Source organism: Hypanus sabinus, chromosome 17 (assembly GCF_030144855.1).
Source record: "Hypanus sabinus isolate sHypSab1 chromosome 17, sHypSab1.hap1, whole genome shotgun sequence".
NCBI lineage: Eukaryota > Metazoa > Chordata > Chondrichthyes > Myliobatiformes > Dasyatidae > Hypanus > Hypanus sabinus.
This window is the reverse complement of record NC_082722.1, coordinates 35,861,121-35,880,437: the sequence shown is the minus strand read 5'-3', so window position 1 is coordinate 35,880,437 and position 19,317 is coordinate 35,861,121. Positions and strand designations below refer to the sequence as shown.

General features: G+C 41.6%; 1 protein-coding gene across 13 annotated transcripts in view; it reads left to right on the top strand.

Annotated features, from left to right (window-relative positions):
• Positions 1 to 19,317, top strand: part of chd9 (chromodomain helicase DNA binding protein 9) — a 269,727-nt gene that overhangs the window by 246,259 nt on the left and 4,151 nt on the right. For all 13 annotated transcript variants that reach the window (XM_059992850.1, XM_059992857.1, XM_059992852.1 and 10 more), the window contains 3 exons: positions 8,607 to 8,804; positions 12,031 to 12,168; positions 17,305 to 17,409. In XM_059992850.1, coding sequence (XP_059848833.1) covers positions 8,607 to 8,804; positions 12,031 to 12,168; positions 17,305 to 17,409 — 441 coding nt within the window. The remainder of the gene's footprint in view (positions 1 to 8,606; positions 8,805 to 12,030; positions 12,169 to 17,304; positions 17,410 to 19,317) is intronic.

The window sequence follows — 19,317 nt, the reverse complement described above, 5'->3', positions numbered from 1 at the left end:
TTAAACTCTAGTTTAATTGGAATACAATGAGGAGAGCCAACTAGAAGGAGTGCTTTGAAGTTGAAACTCAAGGTAACAAACGATGAAGGCTTCAGTAGCTGAGAAATTGAAACTGCATTGAAGAAATTTTCTTCATCGTTTAGTCCCTGTTGGTCTTTTTTCTCCCATTTCCTGTACTTTCCTTGCTTACTGTTTTATTACTTCCAGACTTTACTACTCTGATCATTTGAAGAACAGAAGGACAACTAACTTATATTAGCTTCAGCTTATTCAGAACTTTGTTCTCCACATCCTTTCCATTATTTCCCTATTACCAAAACTTATAATGTTACAATCTCAATCATGATTAGACTGTTCCATGAGGGAAAAAATCAAACCACTAATAACATTTTTATTTCTATTACTTTAGAATATCAAAGGTAGTTTTGTTTTGCAGTTGCAGAGAGGAGCTGATTGTGTCTACCATTCATTATAATTCATGTTATTGCAGTGCTACTGTATGTCAGTGGCACTCATGGGTTGGAACTTGCTGGACCAACTCCTGCATCTACTGACACTGAGCTTTATGAGCGTTGCCTATGTGAATGCAAAAAGCCGAGCATCGCGGGGCATTCTGTACCAGAATTCTCACGATTCTGCTCCAACATTGGACTCCAAAGTAGGGGATTGGAGATGAGTGGAGAAGCATGGGTTTACTGAATTCTCTGACATCTTCACCTAAAAACCGGCCTCTTTTCACCATAAGTCTCTCTGTTCATCCACATTACCCAGGGCCTTATTATTCTTCCTAAAGTGCATCACCTCAATATTAACAATACCACCACCAATTCTTGTGCCATCTGCAGACTTAATAATCATACCTGCTAAATTTACATCCAAATCATATAATAAATGACAGGACTAATCCTAATGTATTCAAGAATATTGAGTTATCAGTCCTACCTTTATTTCTATGTGTCTGTGGTAGCAGCAATATTATATTCTAATGTGCAAAGCAATGTTCTGGATTTGTATGCCGTACCAGTCTGACTTGTTATATTAAAATGGATCAAAGATATAGTTCAGACCTGCATTCCTCCACTCATATCTGTTAAGCATACTGGATTATTTTGTTCACTTTCTTTATTTGTCTACAAATGAAATTTTAATCAATTGTTGAACTAGTGCCTCAGCTTCATTGTTTCTGCATGTTCTTAGGCTGATACTGCTGGCCAAGTTGAGTTTCTCTGCCACAATTTATCTGGAAGTTGATGGGTTTAGGTCTTCTGGGGAGTTTCATGCAGTATCTCTGACAGCAAAGAGGATGCTGTCAGTTTACATGTGGGGCTTACCCCACCCTACCCCCAGTAGGCTTACCGTGTTCCACGAAAGAAGCTAGCCTTGCCTCGGAGGACCAGGCTAGTTTCTTTTGGAAACTTCCTCCCATGCAAGAAGAAGCCTTTTTAAAAGGCCAGTGGTGAGTGAAGTCTGCTTGCAGAGGCAGCTTCCTGCCGCAAATTCTGGGCAACAAATCCACCACAAACCGCAAATTTGAAGGGTTTATTCAGCTGGCTAAGAAAGGTAGTTTGTCCATTTTTCCTGTAGATTTTAAAGTTAAGATTACAACTAACGAAAATACAACCAATTATTAGTTCTGTTCATTTTTCTCCAATAATGTGCACAACATATTGCTGAAAAGTATGAAGAATAAAAGGATAAAAGACAAACACCTGCTTAAGGTTTGTAATTTCTCAGGAGAAATGGTTATTTTTCTTGTTTCCCAGAAGTACAGGGACTGCGCAATATTTTGACTTTAATAGGGTAGATGCTTAGTATTATCAGAAAAGAAGATGCAAATAAGCAAAATTACTTCCAATATTTTGATGTGCTTTTGTATAAGTGAGTATTTCAGTACAATAACAACATTTATTCAACTAGCACACTTAATGTAACAAGACTCCCAAAGACACTTTATGGGAGTATTATCAAACTGAATTCAACACTAAAAGAAGATAAATAAAAGCAAACACGAGGAAATCTGCAGATGCTGGAAATTCAAGCAACACACACAAAATGCTGGTGGAACGCAGCAGGCCAGACAGCATCTATAGGGAGAAGTGCTGTCGACATTTCGGGCTGAGACCCTTCGTCAGGACTAACTGAAAGGAAAGATAGTAAGAGATTTGAAAGTAGGAGGGGGAAGGGGAAATGCAAAATGATAGGAGAAGACTGGAGGGGGCGGGGTGGAGCTGAGAGCCGGAAAGGTGATTGGCAAAAGGGATACAGGGCTGGAGAAGGGAAAGGATCATGGGACGGGAGGCCTCGGGAGAAAGAAAGGGGGAGGGGAGCACCAAAGGGAGATGGGGAACAGGCAGAGTGATGGGCAGAAAGAGAGGGAAAAAAAGGAGGGGGGAAAATACTAAATATATCAGGGATGGGGTAAGGAGTGGAGGAGGGGCATTAACAGAAATTGGAGAAGTCAAGGTAAGGGGGGCAACTACTGGGAGTTTGAGAAATCAATGTTCATGCCATTAGTTTGGAGGCTACCCAGACAGAATATAAGGTGTCGTTCCTCCAACCTGAGTGTGGCTTCATCTTGACAGTAGAGGAGGCCATGGATAGACATATCAGAATGGGAATGGGACGTGGAATTAAATGTGTGGCCACTGGGAGATCCTGCTTTCTCTGGCAGACAGAGCGTAGTTGTTCAGCGAAACAGTCTCCCAGTCTGCGTTGGATCTCACCAATATATAAAAGGCCACACTGGGAGCACCAGACGCAGTATACCACACCAGCAGACTCACAGGTGAAGTGTCGCCTCACCTGGAAGGACTTTCTGGGGTCCTGAATGGTGGTGAGGGAGGAAGTGTAAGGACAGGTGTAGCACTTGCTCTGCTTACAAGGATAAGTGCCAGGAGGGAGATCGGTGGGAAGGGATGGGGGGACGAATGGACAACGGAGTTGCATAGGGAGCAATCCCTGCAGAAAACAGAAAGAGAGGGGGGAGGGAAAGATGTGCTTGGTAGTGGGATCCCGTTGGAGGTGGCAGAAGTTACGGAGAATTACGGAGGCGTTTCCGGCACATCTGCCCACCACCCCTCTCGGGATAGGGTTGCCCTTGTCCTCACCTACCACCCCGCCAGCCTCCGGGTCCAACTTATATTTCTGACACTTCCCTCCCTTTTCTTGATCTTTCTGTCTCCATCTCTGGAGACGGCTTATCTACTGATAACTACTATAAGCCTACAGACTCTCACAGCTACCTGGACTATTCTCTTCCCACCCTGTCTCTTGCAAAAATGCTATCCCTTTCTCACAATTCCTCCATCTCCGCCCCATCTGCTCTCAGGATCAGGCTTTTCAATCCAGGACGAAGGAGATATCTTCCTTTTTTAAACAAAGGGGCTTCCCTTCTTCCATCATCAACTCTGCTCTCAAACGTATCTGTCCCATTTCCCGCACATCTGCCCTCACTCCATCCGCCCACCACCCCACTCGGGATAGGGTTCCCCTTGTCCTCACCTACCACCCCACCAGCCTCCAGGTCCAACGTATAATTTTCTGTAACTTCCGCCGCCTCCAACGGGATCCCACGACTCACGACCAAGCACATCTTTCCCTCCCACCCCCCCCCCCCCCCCCAACTTTCTGCAGGGATCGCTCCCTACGCGACTCCCTTGTCCACTCATCCCCCCCACCCCCCATCCCTTCCCACCGATCTCCCTCCTGGCACTTATCCTTGTAAGCGGAACAAGTGCTACACCTGCCCTTACGCTTCCTCCCTCACCACCATTCAGGACCCCAGAAAGTCCTTCCAGGTGAGGCGACACTTCACCTGTGAGTCTGCTGGTGTGATAAACTGCGTCCGGTGCCTTCCGGTGTGGCCTTTTATATATTGGTGAGACCCGACGCAGGCTGGGAGACCGTTTCGCTGAACACCTACGCTCTGTCCGCCAGAGAAAGCAGGATCTCCCAGTGGCCACACATTTTAATTCCAAGTCCCATTCCCATTCTGATATGTCTATCCATGGCCTCCTCTACTGTCAAGATGAAGCCACACTCAGGTTGTAGGAACGACACCTTATATACCGGCTGGGTAGCCTCCAACCTGATGGCATGAACCTTGACTTCTCTAACTTCCGTTAATGCCCCTCCTCCACTCCTTACCCCATCCCTGATGTATTTATTATTTCCCCCCCTTTTTTTCTCTCTTTCTGCCCATCGCCAGTTCTCCATCTCCCTCTGGTGCTCCCCTCCTCCTTTCTTTCTCCCTACTTTTCCTGCCCCATGATCCTTTCCCTTCTCTAGCTCTGTATCCCTTTTGCCTATCACCTTTCTGGCTCTCAGCTTCACCCCCCAGGTCTTCTCCTATCATTTCGCATTTTCCCCTCCCCCTCCTACTTTCAAATCTCTTACTATCTTTCCTTTCAGTTAGTCCTGACGAAGGGTCTCGGCCCAAAACGTCAACAGTGCTTCTCCCTATAGATACTGCCTGGCCTGCTGCGTTCCACCAGCATTTTGTGTGTGTTGCTAAAAGAAGATGCTGGGCTTGATGAGGGGAAAAAAGCTTGATCACAGATTTAGGGTTTTAAATAGCAGTTTGAACAAACAATGATAAATCAAAAGATAGATAGGGATTTAAGGAGAGCAAGCCCAAGCTTGCATCCAAGGCAGCAGAAAATAATTGTATCTTGGATCGTACAAGTAGCCAGAAGTGGAGAAAATGTTGCCAACGGTTCAGCATGTAGATAAGGAAATGAAAGGCAAGACCAGCTCCTCAGGAGGAACTGTTGATGGTGGAAGAGAAGGCATTGCATTTGACTCTGGCAACATCTGGTGGTTTAGTATAAACGGAATCAGGAGTATGCACCTCCACCATTGTATAGTGGGCAAACTTTGGAGGAAGATTGTGTAGTCTGCCATGTTGAAGTCAGTAGACGGGTCAAGGGAGATTAACGTCAATTTCACGGCCCTGTTGCATGTCAATATTGACTTTGAAAAGAGTCATTTGAGGGTGTGGTAGGGATATGAATAAGACTGCATGGATTTAAACAAATGCTGGGAAAGATGGGCGATGTTAAATTCTCTTTAATGATGTAATTATGTACAGAATATCTGTCAGGATGATATTAAACACTACACTGCAAAGGCAAACCAGAAACCTTGGCTGACTGCAGAGGTTCCTGTACTGCTTGGGGGTCAGCAAGCCCCATGATCTCCTGTGCCATCAGGAGGGCAAAGCATGAGTATGCTCAGAGAATCCACAGTCACCTTTGTGTCACCAGGGACATGTGGCAAGGTATACATACCATTACCAATTACAAGTCCACCCTGCACGTCAACAACAGCAATGTCTTGAATGCTTTCTGTGCACAATTTGGCCAATTGAATGATGTGACGTCGAGGAAAGTCTCCTCTCACCCTGTGTACCACAGTCAAGGTGAGATGGACTCAAGCTAGGGTAAACCCACACAAAGCTGCAGATTTGGACAACTTACCTGGTCGGGTGCTGAGGGAGAGACTGTGCAGCCCAGCTGACAGAGTCTTAATGGACATCTTTAATATCTCACTGTAATGGCCCACTGTCCCTGCAGGCTTCAAGCCAGCAGCCATTATTCTGATGTCTGAAAGAACAACAGTAACTGGCTTAAAAGATTACTGCCCAGTGGCACTGTCGTCAACAATCGTGAAGGGCTTTCAGCAGCTATTAATGGATCGGATAAAATCCCACCTTCCAGCTACATTGGACCCTTTCCAGTTCACCTGCCGCTCAGACTGGTGATGTTATAACCTCAGCCCTCCACTCTGCTCTACCCCACCTCGAAACCAATGCCTCATGTGTTCATCGACTTCAGCTTGGCATTTAACTCAATCATCAATCAGAGGCTGATGGGTAAACAGCCCTTGTTAGGACTCAACACCCCTCTCTGTAACTGGATCTTGGACTTCCTTACAGAAAGACCCCAGTCAGTCCGAGTTGGCAGCAACATCTCAAGTTCTATTACACTGAGCACCGGTGCCCCCCAGGGTTGTGTGCTCAGCCCACTGCTGTTCATGCTGTTGACTCACAACTGCTCTGCCAGAGTCAACTCAAACAGCATCATCAAGTTTGCTGAGGAGGTAGAGAGAGAGTCTTGTCAAATGGTGTGAGGACAATAACCTGAGTCTCAATATGGACAAGACAAAAGAGATGATTATGAACTTCACAGATCAACCACTCTCCGTTGCACACCAATAGCTCTGCCATGGAGAAAGTGAAGAGTACGAAGTCACTTGCTGTGCACATAATGGACGATCTAACCTGGACCCACAACTACCCACTAATCAAGAAGGTACAGCAGCATCTATGTTTTCTGAGGAGATTGAGGTGTGCAAGGCTCCCTGCCCCCATTCTAACAACTTTCTACAGGAGCACCATTGAGAGTGTCCAGTGTGGCTGCATCGTTGTGTGGTACGGAAGCTGCAGGGCATCGGACTACACAGTCCCATAGAGGACAGTGAAAACCACTGAGAGTATTATCAGGGTCTCCCTCTTCCCTGGTGACATTTACTGGGTGTGTTGCAGACAAGGGGTCCAAAGCATTGTTGAGCATCCCTATCGCCCATCGCACAATCTGTTTGACCCACTACTATCAGGAGGGAGATACAGAAGCATCAGGACTGGGGCTGTCAAACTGACATCAGACTGTGAGACTAATAAATTCCCTGCCATCACCGAGGTCTCATCACTAGGACAGCGAGCTGTGTACTGTTTACCTGTGCTGCGCTTTACTAGATGTATTTTAAACTATATTTTATTAACTTGTAGTATTTTGGTTTACGTACAGTACTGTGTGTGATATATGTAAGTGTGCCGTGGTCCAGAGGAAGCTTATTTTGTTTGTGCAGTCAGATGACATTAAATTTGAACTTGAACCTGATTTGCAAACAAAACCTTTTCAACAAATCTTGATTCTTGTTCGAAAGAATCCAACAGTTCAAGGACTTGAGAGGAAAGGAAGGTCAGGGATGAGGCATAGTTTACAACGAAGGAGGATTCAGAGTTTTTTTTTTGGAGAGGGTATTTCTGAAGGAGTCAGTAAAGGTATCCCAAAGAATGGTAACAAAGTACCAGACATAATGTCAGTAAGAAAACTGTATGGTTAATTCTTGAAAACAAAGTTGTGTCATAAGAGCATGGCGAGTCAAAGAGGGTACAAGTAGAGTTGGGTGGGGGTTATTTAGAGAAAATTGTGACCTCTAGGTTTGAATAAGTCAAATAAAACTTAAGATTTGTGTGTATTGAGGGTGTATTGGGTGTATCAGCAGAACTGGGAGATAGGATGGTCTCCGAAATCCATGAGCTATTTGCACTTGTTGGGGACACGGGCAAAGGTTATTACCATCTGATCGAATCAGATCTGTTGACGTCTGACTGAATCAAATGACCTTCATGTCTATTCCACGTTCCTCACGCATAAAAGAGAAAAGTCGAGAGTTATGTTCAGTGAAGGGGGTTATGGTTTTAAATGAGGTGTACATTTAATGGAGAGAATTAATCTTTGCAAGAAAATACTGTGCAATAAAGCTAGGCTGTTAAGATTTAGAAAGTGCAGGAACAGGAATAACAGTATTAGGGAAGTGTTTCTTCCAGGAATTAATACCAAATAACATGATAACTAGAGAGTGAAAGGAAATATGGATGGGGAGCAATAAATGAAGTTATCGGGGATGGAATGCTAGATTTTGAGATGAAGGGATTTTCTGAAGGTATAGGTTGAGAGTTAATGTGCAGTAAGCTCTGATGAAGACTGAACTTACAAAGAGGCAGAGCATGCAGAACTTCAATAAAATGTTGGAATTCTTGTCTTTTCTCTTGCAACAGATTTTCGAGAGCAAACTTGCATTCAAACCACTGAATGTGTTTAAACAACGCCCCTACAACAATCTGTTAGATTAGTACTAATTGTTCTGTATTTGTAGTCCAGATCATATTAAATCCTCTGCTATATTTTCAAGACCTTCCTTGGGTCTCCTCCCTTCCTCCCACACCTTCTTCTGTACAAAACAGCCTCAGTCATTCAATGACCTCTCATTCTGGCGCCATTCCAATTAAATCACCCTTAGTCCAGTAAATCTGGTGCCTCTTTATACTTTTTACAAATAATTCTGGTTCTATATCATCACACTTCAAATGTTAGAAAACTCAGGCTCTGTAATAGTTTAAATTCTATTACTGTTGAAGTGGGGCCACTGTCCGGTTTGTTTTCTAAGTGGTTTTGTTAATGAATATCTCTACTGCAGTGATATGTCAACTCTGTCTCTGTATCCTTTATCCCATCTCGGGTTAGGGTTACTTTGCTAAGGATCATGTGGTATTCTTATTCTTTCGAAACATACTGCTTCAATAATCTATTTTGAAGTTAATGTCATTTGCATTCTGAACCTTGTTTCCACATTCATCCTTTCTAATATTGTAATACCCACATACCTCATTTGATACTGTAAATGTTGAAATTATACATTAGTAATATTACATTTGCTGTGAAGCTCTGTGTTACAATCTGTAAAGTATGCTGACAGCAGGAATACTCTAACCTTGTTTTGTAAGCTATTGGAAATCTCTAAAGACTTATTTATGTCTGCAGGCTAATGCTGAATTTATCAACACACAATCAGCATTTAATGCATGTCATGGGCAGCTTCATGCTGAAAGTCGTGTCTCAGTAATTAATGTGAAAGATGGCAGCAGACTCACAGGGGACGATGCTCCAAAAAGGAAGGAATTGGAAGAGTGGCTCAAGGAACACCCAGACTATGTGACAGATGTGTCAGCCCACATTCCAGTGAGTATTTGTCTACATACCAATGCATAAGCTCATCTTATCACATTCAGTATAATATTTACTTTTTTTATGTATAGTCAAAGCAAGAACACAGGAGAACAGGAGCACGATGAGGCCACCAGGCCCCTCAAGCCTGACCAATGTGATCATGGCTGATCTATGCTGGCTTCAACTCCTGTTCTGTGCCAATTCCCCACGACCCTCAATCTCATGATCTTTCAGATAGTTACCTATCTCTGCTTTAAATACACCTAATGCATTTTCCTCTATCATGCACTGGAACAAAGAATTCCAGAGATACACTCCTTTCATAAAAGAAATTTCCACACAATTAAGTTTTAAATGACTGCCCTTCCCTCAGCCCCATGGTCATCATTCTCCCAACAGCACGCACATCTCAGCATGTAGGTTGTTAACCCCAGTAGGATCTTGTATGTTTGAATATAGACACCACCCCCGCCCCCCATTCTTATACACCCAAAGGAATATGAACCCAAATTCATTTAAAAAATTCTCCCTATTGAAAGGCAAGGGCACATGCAGTAATTTTAATTTGGTTATTTCTGAGGGAATACTCACTCACTCAGTTCATGCACATGCCAACATAACCTTACTTGGCCTCTTACCGTCACCCTTGGCCAGTCCATGTTCTGTCTTCCTGTTCGCACATCAGTGCACACAAAATAAAGTAATTTATTCCATTTCAAAAAGTTATAAAGTGTGATTTTTAAGTGAACCTTCAAATCCTTTTCTCAGCAAGCTCTGACAGATTCTCGAACATGAACATGGCACCAAAGTCTAATTTTCAAAACAGAAGACAGATTTTCCATTTCTGTGCTTTGTTAGGCAGATACTTAATATCAAAGTTATACACATTTTCACTGATCATCAGTGACAGTGAATGTGGGCCGCAATCCTTGTCTGGTTTGAAGTTGGTGGTTTAATTGCAATGTCACATTAGCCGAGATAATTATTGACAATGCATTTCTGAGTTTCAACCAATAAAAAATAAAACTGTTGACCTCAAAGGAACCATAGTCAATTCAGCCTCTCAAATATATAATGCCAGTCTGTCTTTCCCTGTCGTATTGCAATTCTTTAAAGTATTGGTCTGGTTTACTCTTTAGCCGGCTGGTGGCGTAGTGGCATCAGCGCTGAACTTCGGGGCGAGAGGTCCCGAGTTTGAATCTGGCCAGCTCCCTTGCACACTCTGCATCCATGCCTGGGTTGAGTGTTGACCTCATTTTAAAAAAAAACCTGGAGAGGGATGGGCTCCACCAGGTTTCAGATGCCCAAGACACACTGTATGACGAGCAATCATCAAAAAGATCAGTGCAAAAAGCATGATGCCACGATGGCGCCCCAACAACTCCACCAGGCACTTTCTCTCTCTCCCTGTCCTCTCCTCTCCTCTCTCTCTCTCATAAGAAGGGGTGCTTGATGATTGGTGTGTAGACTGAAAGGCCTGTTTTCATGCTGTTTCTCTCTGTGACTCTACTAATTGAATCTGCCTCCACCATGCAGTCAAGGTATCCCATATTTTAGTTAGACTTAAAAATATGCTCGTTTTCCTTGTGTCATCTTGAAAGAAGATGTTGACGTGATCCTTCAGCCTTTCCCCATCATACAATTCCTTAATTTTGGGGAACTTCCCATAATTCCTTTATGCACCCTCTCTAAGGTCCTTGCCTCTGTGTGAAAGCACAGTGACCTGAACTGAACACAATGGTTCAGTTCTTACCAAACCGGTCTTTGATAATGACTCGTCACAACTTCCTTGCTTTTCAAAGTCAATGTCAAGGTCATCATATCACGAACAGGTGCAATAAAAGTTCACTTACAGTAGCAGCACAGGCAGATAGCATCATATAAGTAGCATTCACAAAAAGCATAATTTATTGTAAATATGCACATTTTTAAAACAATAAAACAAATGTGAACAAGAACCAAAGTGGATTTTAATGTAAAGTGATCATAATGTTGCTAAATTGTAGTGAGTAATGATTAGGCTTTTGCCGGTTGGTTCAAGAACCAAATGGTTGAAGGGAACTATCTGCAATCATATGGAAAGTGTGCCAGCATCTTTACTTTCTTAGAAGACAAAAGAGGTTTAGTTTGTCACTGAACACTGACACTTCTACAGATGTACTGTAGAAAGTATACTGTCCAGGAATTTAAAACTATTGACTCTCTCCACTGCTGATCCCCAATGTAGACTGGTATGTATTCACCCTCTTTCCCCTTCCTGATGTCAACAAACAGCTTTTTAGTTTTACTGATGTTGAGCGAGAGGTAGTTTTTGTGGCACCAGTCTTGTTAATCAGATTACCTGTCTTGCTCTGCCAAGCTGACTCATCGCCAGCTGCAATTCATCCCACAACAGGAGTGTTGTCAGTGAATTTTAAGTTGACATTGGAGCTGTGCTTAGCCACACAGTCAAGTGTGTACAGGGGGTTAAGCATGCAGTTGTAACGTGCACCTGTGTTGATGGTCAATGAGGAGATACTGCCCCCAAGCCTTATTGATTGAGGTCTGCAGATGAGGACGTTGAGTATCTACCATTTATGAAGTTACATTTTTACTATCTCCTTAAAAGATTTTTGCATGTGTGCATTTTTTGTTCCTCATCTATTCAGAATTTTATCCTTTAGTTTATGACTGTTCTCCAGGTTTGAGTTCTCCCCTCTCCCCCCTAGTCTGCCAAAATCTGGTCGTCTTTGAAGCTTAGGAGCAGCCTTCTCCATTCAACTGTGCAATTTTATTTTGCCTACACAAGATAAGAATTAACCACAATTCTACCCAATCTGCCCCTAACAAAAGGCAGAAATAGCTAGTGAGAGCCCTGCTCCAGCTGAATGAGCACAGTGGTATATCTGAAAAATACTGCAGGGAAAGTCCATCAGGCAGATGTTGAAATGGATGTTCAAATGGTTGCTAAATACTTTGAATAGTTATTTATTGTCACTAAGGATTGTTACGTGCTAATGCCATTTACTAATAGTTTTATGGATGCTGTGATTAAATTGATTATGAATGTGTATTGCAGATGGGAGAGTATGTAGTAATTTCAAAATGTAATATTGTAATCATAAATATATTTATTTTTCATGATCTGCATTTCTTAGCATTTTATTAGTGTTTATTTCATGCTTGATGGTGACACATAGAGTACATGTTACTATGAATTGTACTTTCTTAGTTTTAAGTCTTTTGGCATTTATTTTAGAAAATCAACAAACCTGAGATTGTAAGTGAGCGACCAAAGCAAAAAAGACATCGGTGCAGGAACCCCGACAAAATAGATGTCAAAAGTTTAACTGGAGAAGAACGTGTGCCTGTTATAAATCGAAGAAATGCAAAGAAGGTAATATTTGCTTCATGCTATTAAACAACTAGGATATTTATTCTGAAGGAAGATAGATTGTAGCCTGGAAGCAAAAGGTTGTCGATGCAGAAAGGTTGAAAGAATGGGTTTCCTGAGGCTCTGGTAATATTTTAACCACATGCATGATTTGTGATATAATATTCCCAATTCCTGGCAAGCAAATAAACCAACTGATACTGAAAATGCTCAACAGGTTAGGCAGCTACTGTGGAAAGATAAAATTCAATATCAAGCACATTTTAATTTACAGCAATGTGTGAGTAATAGAGACCAAGAGACTAGGAGATTGTGTTGGTTTAGAGACTGTCATGGAGGCTTGTTACAGGTCATTTATTTGAATGAGATGCAAATAGACAGATACATGAAAATACGAGAAAAAATCTGTAATATTAACTGCTTTTCTCTGTTCATAGATGCCTCTTGATCTGATGAATCTTTCCAACATTCAGTTTCATTTCAGATTTCCAGCAACTGCAAAGTTTTGTATCCAAGACCTTTTGTTCCTCCTTTTATGTTCCATTATTTCCTTCTGTTTTTCATCCCCTCTATAAAATCGGCTGTGGTTGACAAACATTCACACCTTCTCCCCCAGACCACCGTTATTTACGTCTTTTAGTTTCTCTTCATCAACTCCTTTTCACAGATACAAACAAAGTGCTGGAGAACTTGGCAGGCCAGACAGCATCATGGGAGGGAAATAAACAGTCAATGTCTCAGACCTTCAGACTCCCTTTTGTACTTATCACAGTCAATTTCTTTGTTCCCTGCAAGTTAAAATATATTTGATTTGCAGCCGTTCCTCATTGCAATGAAGGGACAGTGACCCTAAACATTGTTTTTCTGCACACACGCGATACGATCTGTTTTTATTTCACATTTTGAGCAGCTTAGGTCAGGAGGCTTTTAAAAGCAGGAGCAGGGAATGACAAAAAATGAATCCCTTGATGTCCATAGAAAGATTAAGAATACTCTTAACGAGGGAAATCAGGAAGGCAAAGAGAGGGTAATAGATGCATGTTGCAGGTAGGTTTAAGGGAAGTCCCAAGAAATGTTATAGTACTGTGCAAAAGTCTTGGGCACATATACTGCGTGTAGTTAGGATGACTAAGACTTTTACACATTCTGTATATTAGTTAAAATAGGAAGGTGGTTGGGAAACAGAAATAATAGCTTTGTGTTAGCTCAGTAGTGTTAAGTATTATTTGGTAACTGGAAAGACATAATATACAGTACTGAGCAAAAGTCTTAGGCTGAGCAAAACATATGCGCCTAAGTCTTTTACATGGTACTGTATATTAAGAGTAAAGTATGGGTTTTCTTGGGCTAGGGAGAGAGTAGGTCCCCTTAGAGATCTTCAGGGTGCCTTTCTCTCACCACAAGATGGATGGGATTTTTTAACAAATGTTAAATCATGGTTGAGCAGGAGATAAGGGAAACAGATACAAACAAGCTGGATGAACTGAGCAGGTTGGGCAGCATCCGTTGAAACGAGCAGTCAACGGATACTGCACGACCTGCTGAGTTCATCCAGCTTATTTTTACATGTTGATTTGACCACAGCATCCTGCAGTGTACTTTGTGTTTACTAAGGGAAACAGATGTTTTGGAGGGCATTCATATTCCCAGAGGGGAGCTATTTGCAGCCTTATGGTGCATTAAGGTGGATAAAACCCCAGGGCCTGACTGAGTGGGCTTTGTACGAGACCCTTGTAGAGATATTTGCTTCATTATTAGCCATTGGTGAAGTTTCAAAAAAACTGGCAGGTTGCTAATGCAATTTAAGAACAGTAGCAAAGACCTATCAGGGAACTACTGGCCAGTCAGCCTGATATCAGTAGTGGGGAAGTTACTGCAGGAAATTCTGAGGGACAGGTTTTACCAGCATTCGGATAAACAGATCCTGATTAGAAGGAATCAGCGTAGCTTTATGCTTGTTGAAAATTTTAGTTTTCTTGGAGAAGTAACCAAAATATTAGATGATGTTAGGGCAATGGATGTTGTCTAATTCAGCAATGTCCTGCACTATAACTGGACGACCAGCAGGTCAGGCAGCATCAATGGAAAGAAGTATTTTGGGCCGAGACCCTTCACCTTTCATCAGGACTGGAAAGAAAGGGGGAAGAAGCCAGAATAAAAAAGGTGGGAGGGGGAAGGGTGATAAACCGAGCAGCTGCGAGGTGATAGGTGGTAAAGATAAAGGGCTTAGGAAGAAGGAATCTCTTTGATGAGAAGAGTGGACCGTGGAGAAAGGGAGGGGGGTGGGCACCAGAGGAGGGTGATGAGCTTGTGTGGAGAAGGGAAAGGGAGGAGCCAGAATAGGGAATGGAAAAACAGAAAAGGAGAGGAAGGAGAAATTCTGGAAGTTAGAGAAATAGATGTTCATGCCATGAGGTCGGAGATGGAATATAAGGTGTTGCTCATAAAACGTTTGGTCCCATGGCGTTCAGGAAGAGCTAAATACGTGGATTCAAAATTGAAGCAGAGATTGGTGATTGAAGACTTCCTTGGAATAGAGGCTGGTGACTTAACGTTTGTCATAGGAGTTGGTGTTGGGAGCTTTGTTATTATTTATATAAGTCATTTGGATGCATAAGATTTGGTCAGTTTACTAATGACGTGGAATTCGGAGTTGTTACCAATAATGAAAATTACCATATATCACAGAGTGATCTTGATCAGTGAGGGAAGGACACTAAGGGGTGGCAAATGCAATGTGTGGAGTGACCCTTTTTGGAAAGTCAGATCAGTGTAGGAATTAGATTACGAATGGTACGGCACTAGGAGAGCAATGCATCTCAAGTAAACTATTTCAGTCACCCAGGAAAGATGTACCTAAACTGGAAAGAATGCAGAAAAGATTTGAGGGCATTCCCAGGACTAGAGGGCCTGGGTTATAGGTCTTTATTCCTTGCAACAAAGGAGAATGTGGGGTGACCATTTAGAAATATTTAATATTAACATGGTAATAGTCTTTTCCACAGAGTAAGGGAGACCAAAGCTAGGGGGCTTAGAATTAAGGTGAGGGGGAAAGATGCAAATTTTTCACACAGAGAGTGATGAGTATATGGAACAAGCCTCCAGAGGAGGTGATTGAAGTAGGTTCAACAGTGTCATCTGGAACAATGGGTATGTGGAAAGGTGGCATTTAGAGGGACATTACTAGCTTAGTGGGCACTTGTTGGACTAAAGTGCTTATATCATTGCTCTGTGACTCAGAAAGAGACTGGTAGTGAAGGAGGATCCCCACTTCTTATTCAGTAGTGCTCTTATATTGTAGTGGGGAAATTGTTACTTTTTTTACTTGGAGTACTGTGTCCAGTTCTGGTCGCCTCACTATAGGAAGAATGTGGAAACATTGGAGAGGGTACAGAGGAGATTTACCAGGATGCTGCCTGGTTTAGAGAGTATGGATTATGATCAGAGATTAAGGGAGCTAGGGCTTTACTCTTTGGAGAGAAGGAGAATGAGAGGAGATGTGATAGAGGTGTACAAGATATTAAGAGGAATAGATAGAGTGGATAGCCAGCACCTCTTCCCCAGGGCACCACTACTCAGTACATGGCTTTAAGGTAAGGGGAGGGAAGTTCAAGGGGGATATTAGAGGAAGGTTTTTTACTCAGAGAGTGGTTGGTGCATGGAATGCACTGCCTGAGTTAGTGGTGGAGGCAGATACACTAGTGAAGTTTAAGAGACTACTAGACAGGTATTGGAGGAATTTAAGTTGGGGGGGGGGTATATGGGAGGCAGGGTTTGAGGGTCAGCACAGCATTCTATGTTCTATGAAAGAATCTGCTGCTGTCTGCTGCCATGTTAAACATCAAAGCCAAGTTATTCAAAGTTCAAAATACATTTATTATCGAAGTATATATACTATATATAGCCTTGAAATTCAACTCCTTATAAGCCGTCACAGAACAAAGAAACCCAATAGAACCTATTAAAAAAGAGGACCATCAAACACCCCAATGTGCAAAAAATCAAAGAACAAATCATGCAAACAATAAAGTGTAAGCACATAACACTCAGAACTAAAGTTCACGAAAGTGAGTTCACAACCACAAAGCCAGTCATCACTGAAGCCGTTCCAGGAACCTATTCGTTGCAGGCCAGTGCCTCAGTTCAGCTCAGTGTGAGGACAAATAATGCTTTCTGAACAGCAAGCCCATCCCTCGCCTCTGAACTTTTCAATCTGGCCCGTCACTTAAATCGGGCAAACCTCAGCTCGTTCCTCGCTCTCAGATCTTGGCCCTACTGTTTCAATACGCTCTGGAGTCTGGGCCCCACTGCCTCAATTCGGCCTTTGCCTGACCTTTCCAATTTTGCTCGGCACTTAAATCAGTGATGTCAGCTGATTCCTGGCTCTCGGGACCAGGGCCGCCCTCCTTAATTCAGCCCACACGTGTCACCCGACAACCATCTTGCACCTTTGATGGATGTTAGGAACATTTCTTCACCCATCCAAGGATTAGAATTGTGGGAAACAGAGATGCCAGCCCAATTAATTAATTTAAATAAGCCCTGATGAAGGGACTCAGCCCAAAATGTCGACTGTTTACTCTTTTCCATAAATGCTACCTGGCCTGCTGAGTTTTTCCAGCATTTTGTGTGTGTTGTTCGGATTTCCAATGTCTGCAGATCTTCTCGTGTTTGCAATTAATAACCTTAATTGTAATGTTAGATATTTGCTAATCATAGATATTAAGAGGACATGGAGTTAATGCACAGCTGACATGATCCAATCAGAATATACTCAAATGGACTATTCTGTTTACTATATCCATTAAACGCAATCCTTTGAGGACATAGATATTAATTAAGAGAGAAATGCAAATTCAGCCCCTGCTGAGGGGATGGTTACTTAGAGAGAGGCCTAGTTTGACTCTGTTCTGTTTCCAGCTTCATTGGTAAACCTAGTATTGTTTACTTTTAATTAGATTACACAGCATGTCACTAAGGCTCTATGTTTCTAATCACAAAAATTAATGGGCAAGCCCCAGGCATCCCACTGTTAAAATACCAGCAGTTATCAAGGAATTGCAAGCTGTAGCATAATATGTTTTTGGTGTACAGAGGAAAAGTGATTTATCAAATTTACAAGTGTTTTATTCTGTTTAGATGGGTGGCTCACTAGCTCCTCCAATTAAGGACCTGGCAAGGTGGTTACAGGAAAATCCAGATTTTGGAATTGCTCCAGAATGGACGAATGTGGTAAAGCAGTCAGTAAGTAACTTAATAACATTGAAAAATTTTAGTTATTAAATGGCACAGATACAATTTTCCATTTTGTTGATTTCATAAAAGTGTAACCCTGAACATTGAATGTTTATAATATTTTGATAATTGAAACCAAGCTTGGGTGTGGAATCAAAGTTATAATTTCTGAGATCTAAAATATATGTGCGAGATTGAAATTCAGTAAGATGGAGATCTCACAATTGTTAGAAAATCAGACTCACTTTTTTTATTACACATAGTTAAATCCAAATCTGAATTAACAATAAAGCAAACAATCAGTTACATTGTTTATTCTGGATTAAGTTGGTAAAATTTATAAATTAGATGTCAGAGATAATCAAAGTCTGGTAATTTGTTAAAATCTGGAAAAGAATGTCAACAATATTTAGGACATTGACTTTGAGACTAACTAAAAGTTGCAGAGGATTCCTTTTTGACCCATAATCTAAATACTGTTCAAAGTGCATATTTAAGTTAGTAGGAATGTGTTTGCCCTAGATGAAGTTAAGATGTCGTTCCTTACTCAGTCATCAATTAAGTGGGAGAAATCACTGAGATACTATTTTCAAAAGGCCATTGAAGCAGTGCACTCTTGAAGCATTGAAGTCTTGCACGCATTATATTTTCTTTGTTAGTTGCATTTCTTCATGTCCTGTTGGCACATGTACAGATTCTACACGGTGCTAATTAAATATACAGATATTTTTAAGCACGTTTAAAAAAAGAGATTTTCGCAAATGAAATCAGCCAATAGAGATGAAAAACTGGTTAGGATTGGATCCACAGAGAAAAGAATTAAGCAAAAGGAATTTAGAGCAGAAGAATGAAATCATATGGACCAGATGTAATTCAGAAAGGTTTGAAATGGTCAAGTTTCTTTTTCAGACATAGCAAGTCAAGAGAAAGGGGGATTTTTGTTTAGAAGGTAAAAGGCCAAACGCACAATGTGGGAAATGAACTTGGGCGTATAGGCAGCAGTCATTTAAACCATAAGACACATAAGCAGAATTAGGTTATTAGGCCCATCAAGTCTGCTCCACCATGGCGGATTCATTATTTCTCTCAATCCCATTCTCCTGCCTTCTCCCATAACCTATACTGTTGGGATGTATTATATTTCTTCACACTGTAAAATGGAAATAAAAATATTTGATCAGATAGGCAAGGTGAATGCTTAAATCTAGCATCATAAAAAAAAGAGGTTATTTGGCTCATAATGCTTATGCTTGCTTTCTGAAAGGGAATTCCACACCCTCATCTTTTTTTGTTTAATTCTGCAAGTTCCCAAAACTTTAAATTTGGAACCCATTTCACCCATTACAAATTCTGAATAAGGACAGATGACAGTAATATTCTGACAGAGTTTAATTAACGACCCGTTGAATGGGAAGGGATGCATGAAAAGCATGCACCTAACAGGTGTGTAGAGCTGCTTGTTTTTGTAGGTTAGACTTCCATGACCAAAAACGTAACAAAATGGTTATAAGTGATAAAATAGTTGTGGCATTTATGCCATATATAGCCAAGCAACTTGAACACAATGATCAATATCTAATGTATAAGATCCAATTAGAAAGAGTAAAATGCAAAAATAAAACTTTGTTTTTGATTTGGACAGGTATTAGAAACTGGGTGGTTGGTAAATGTGGAATCTAGCTGATACACAGAGGAAGAAGAACAGCTATTTTAGCCACTAAAGGTTGTTCCAGAAGAAATCATGGCTGCTGTATAACCTAACCCCATAAATATGCCTTTGCGCCTCAATGCCTATATGGTTAGGTTGAAGTCTAACTGCAGGATGCTTAACAGTTTAATTATCTAATTTGAGGGTGATGTTCCAACAATTAGCTGCTGGGAGAGATTCCAGTCCTGATCTTTAACCTCTATATCCTG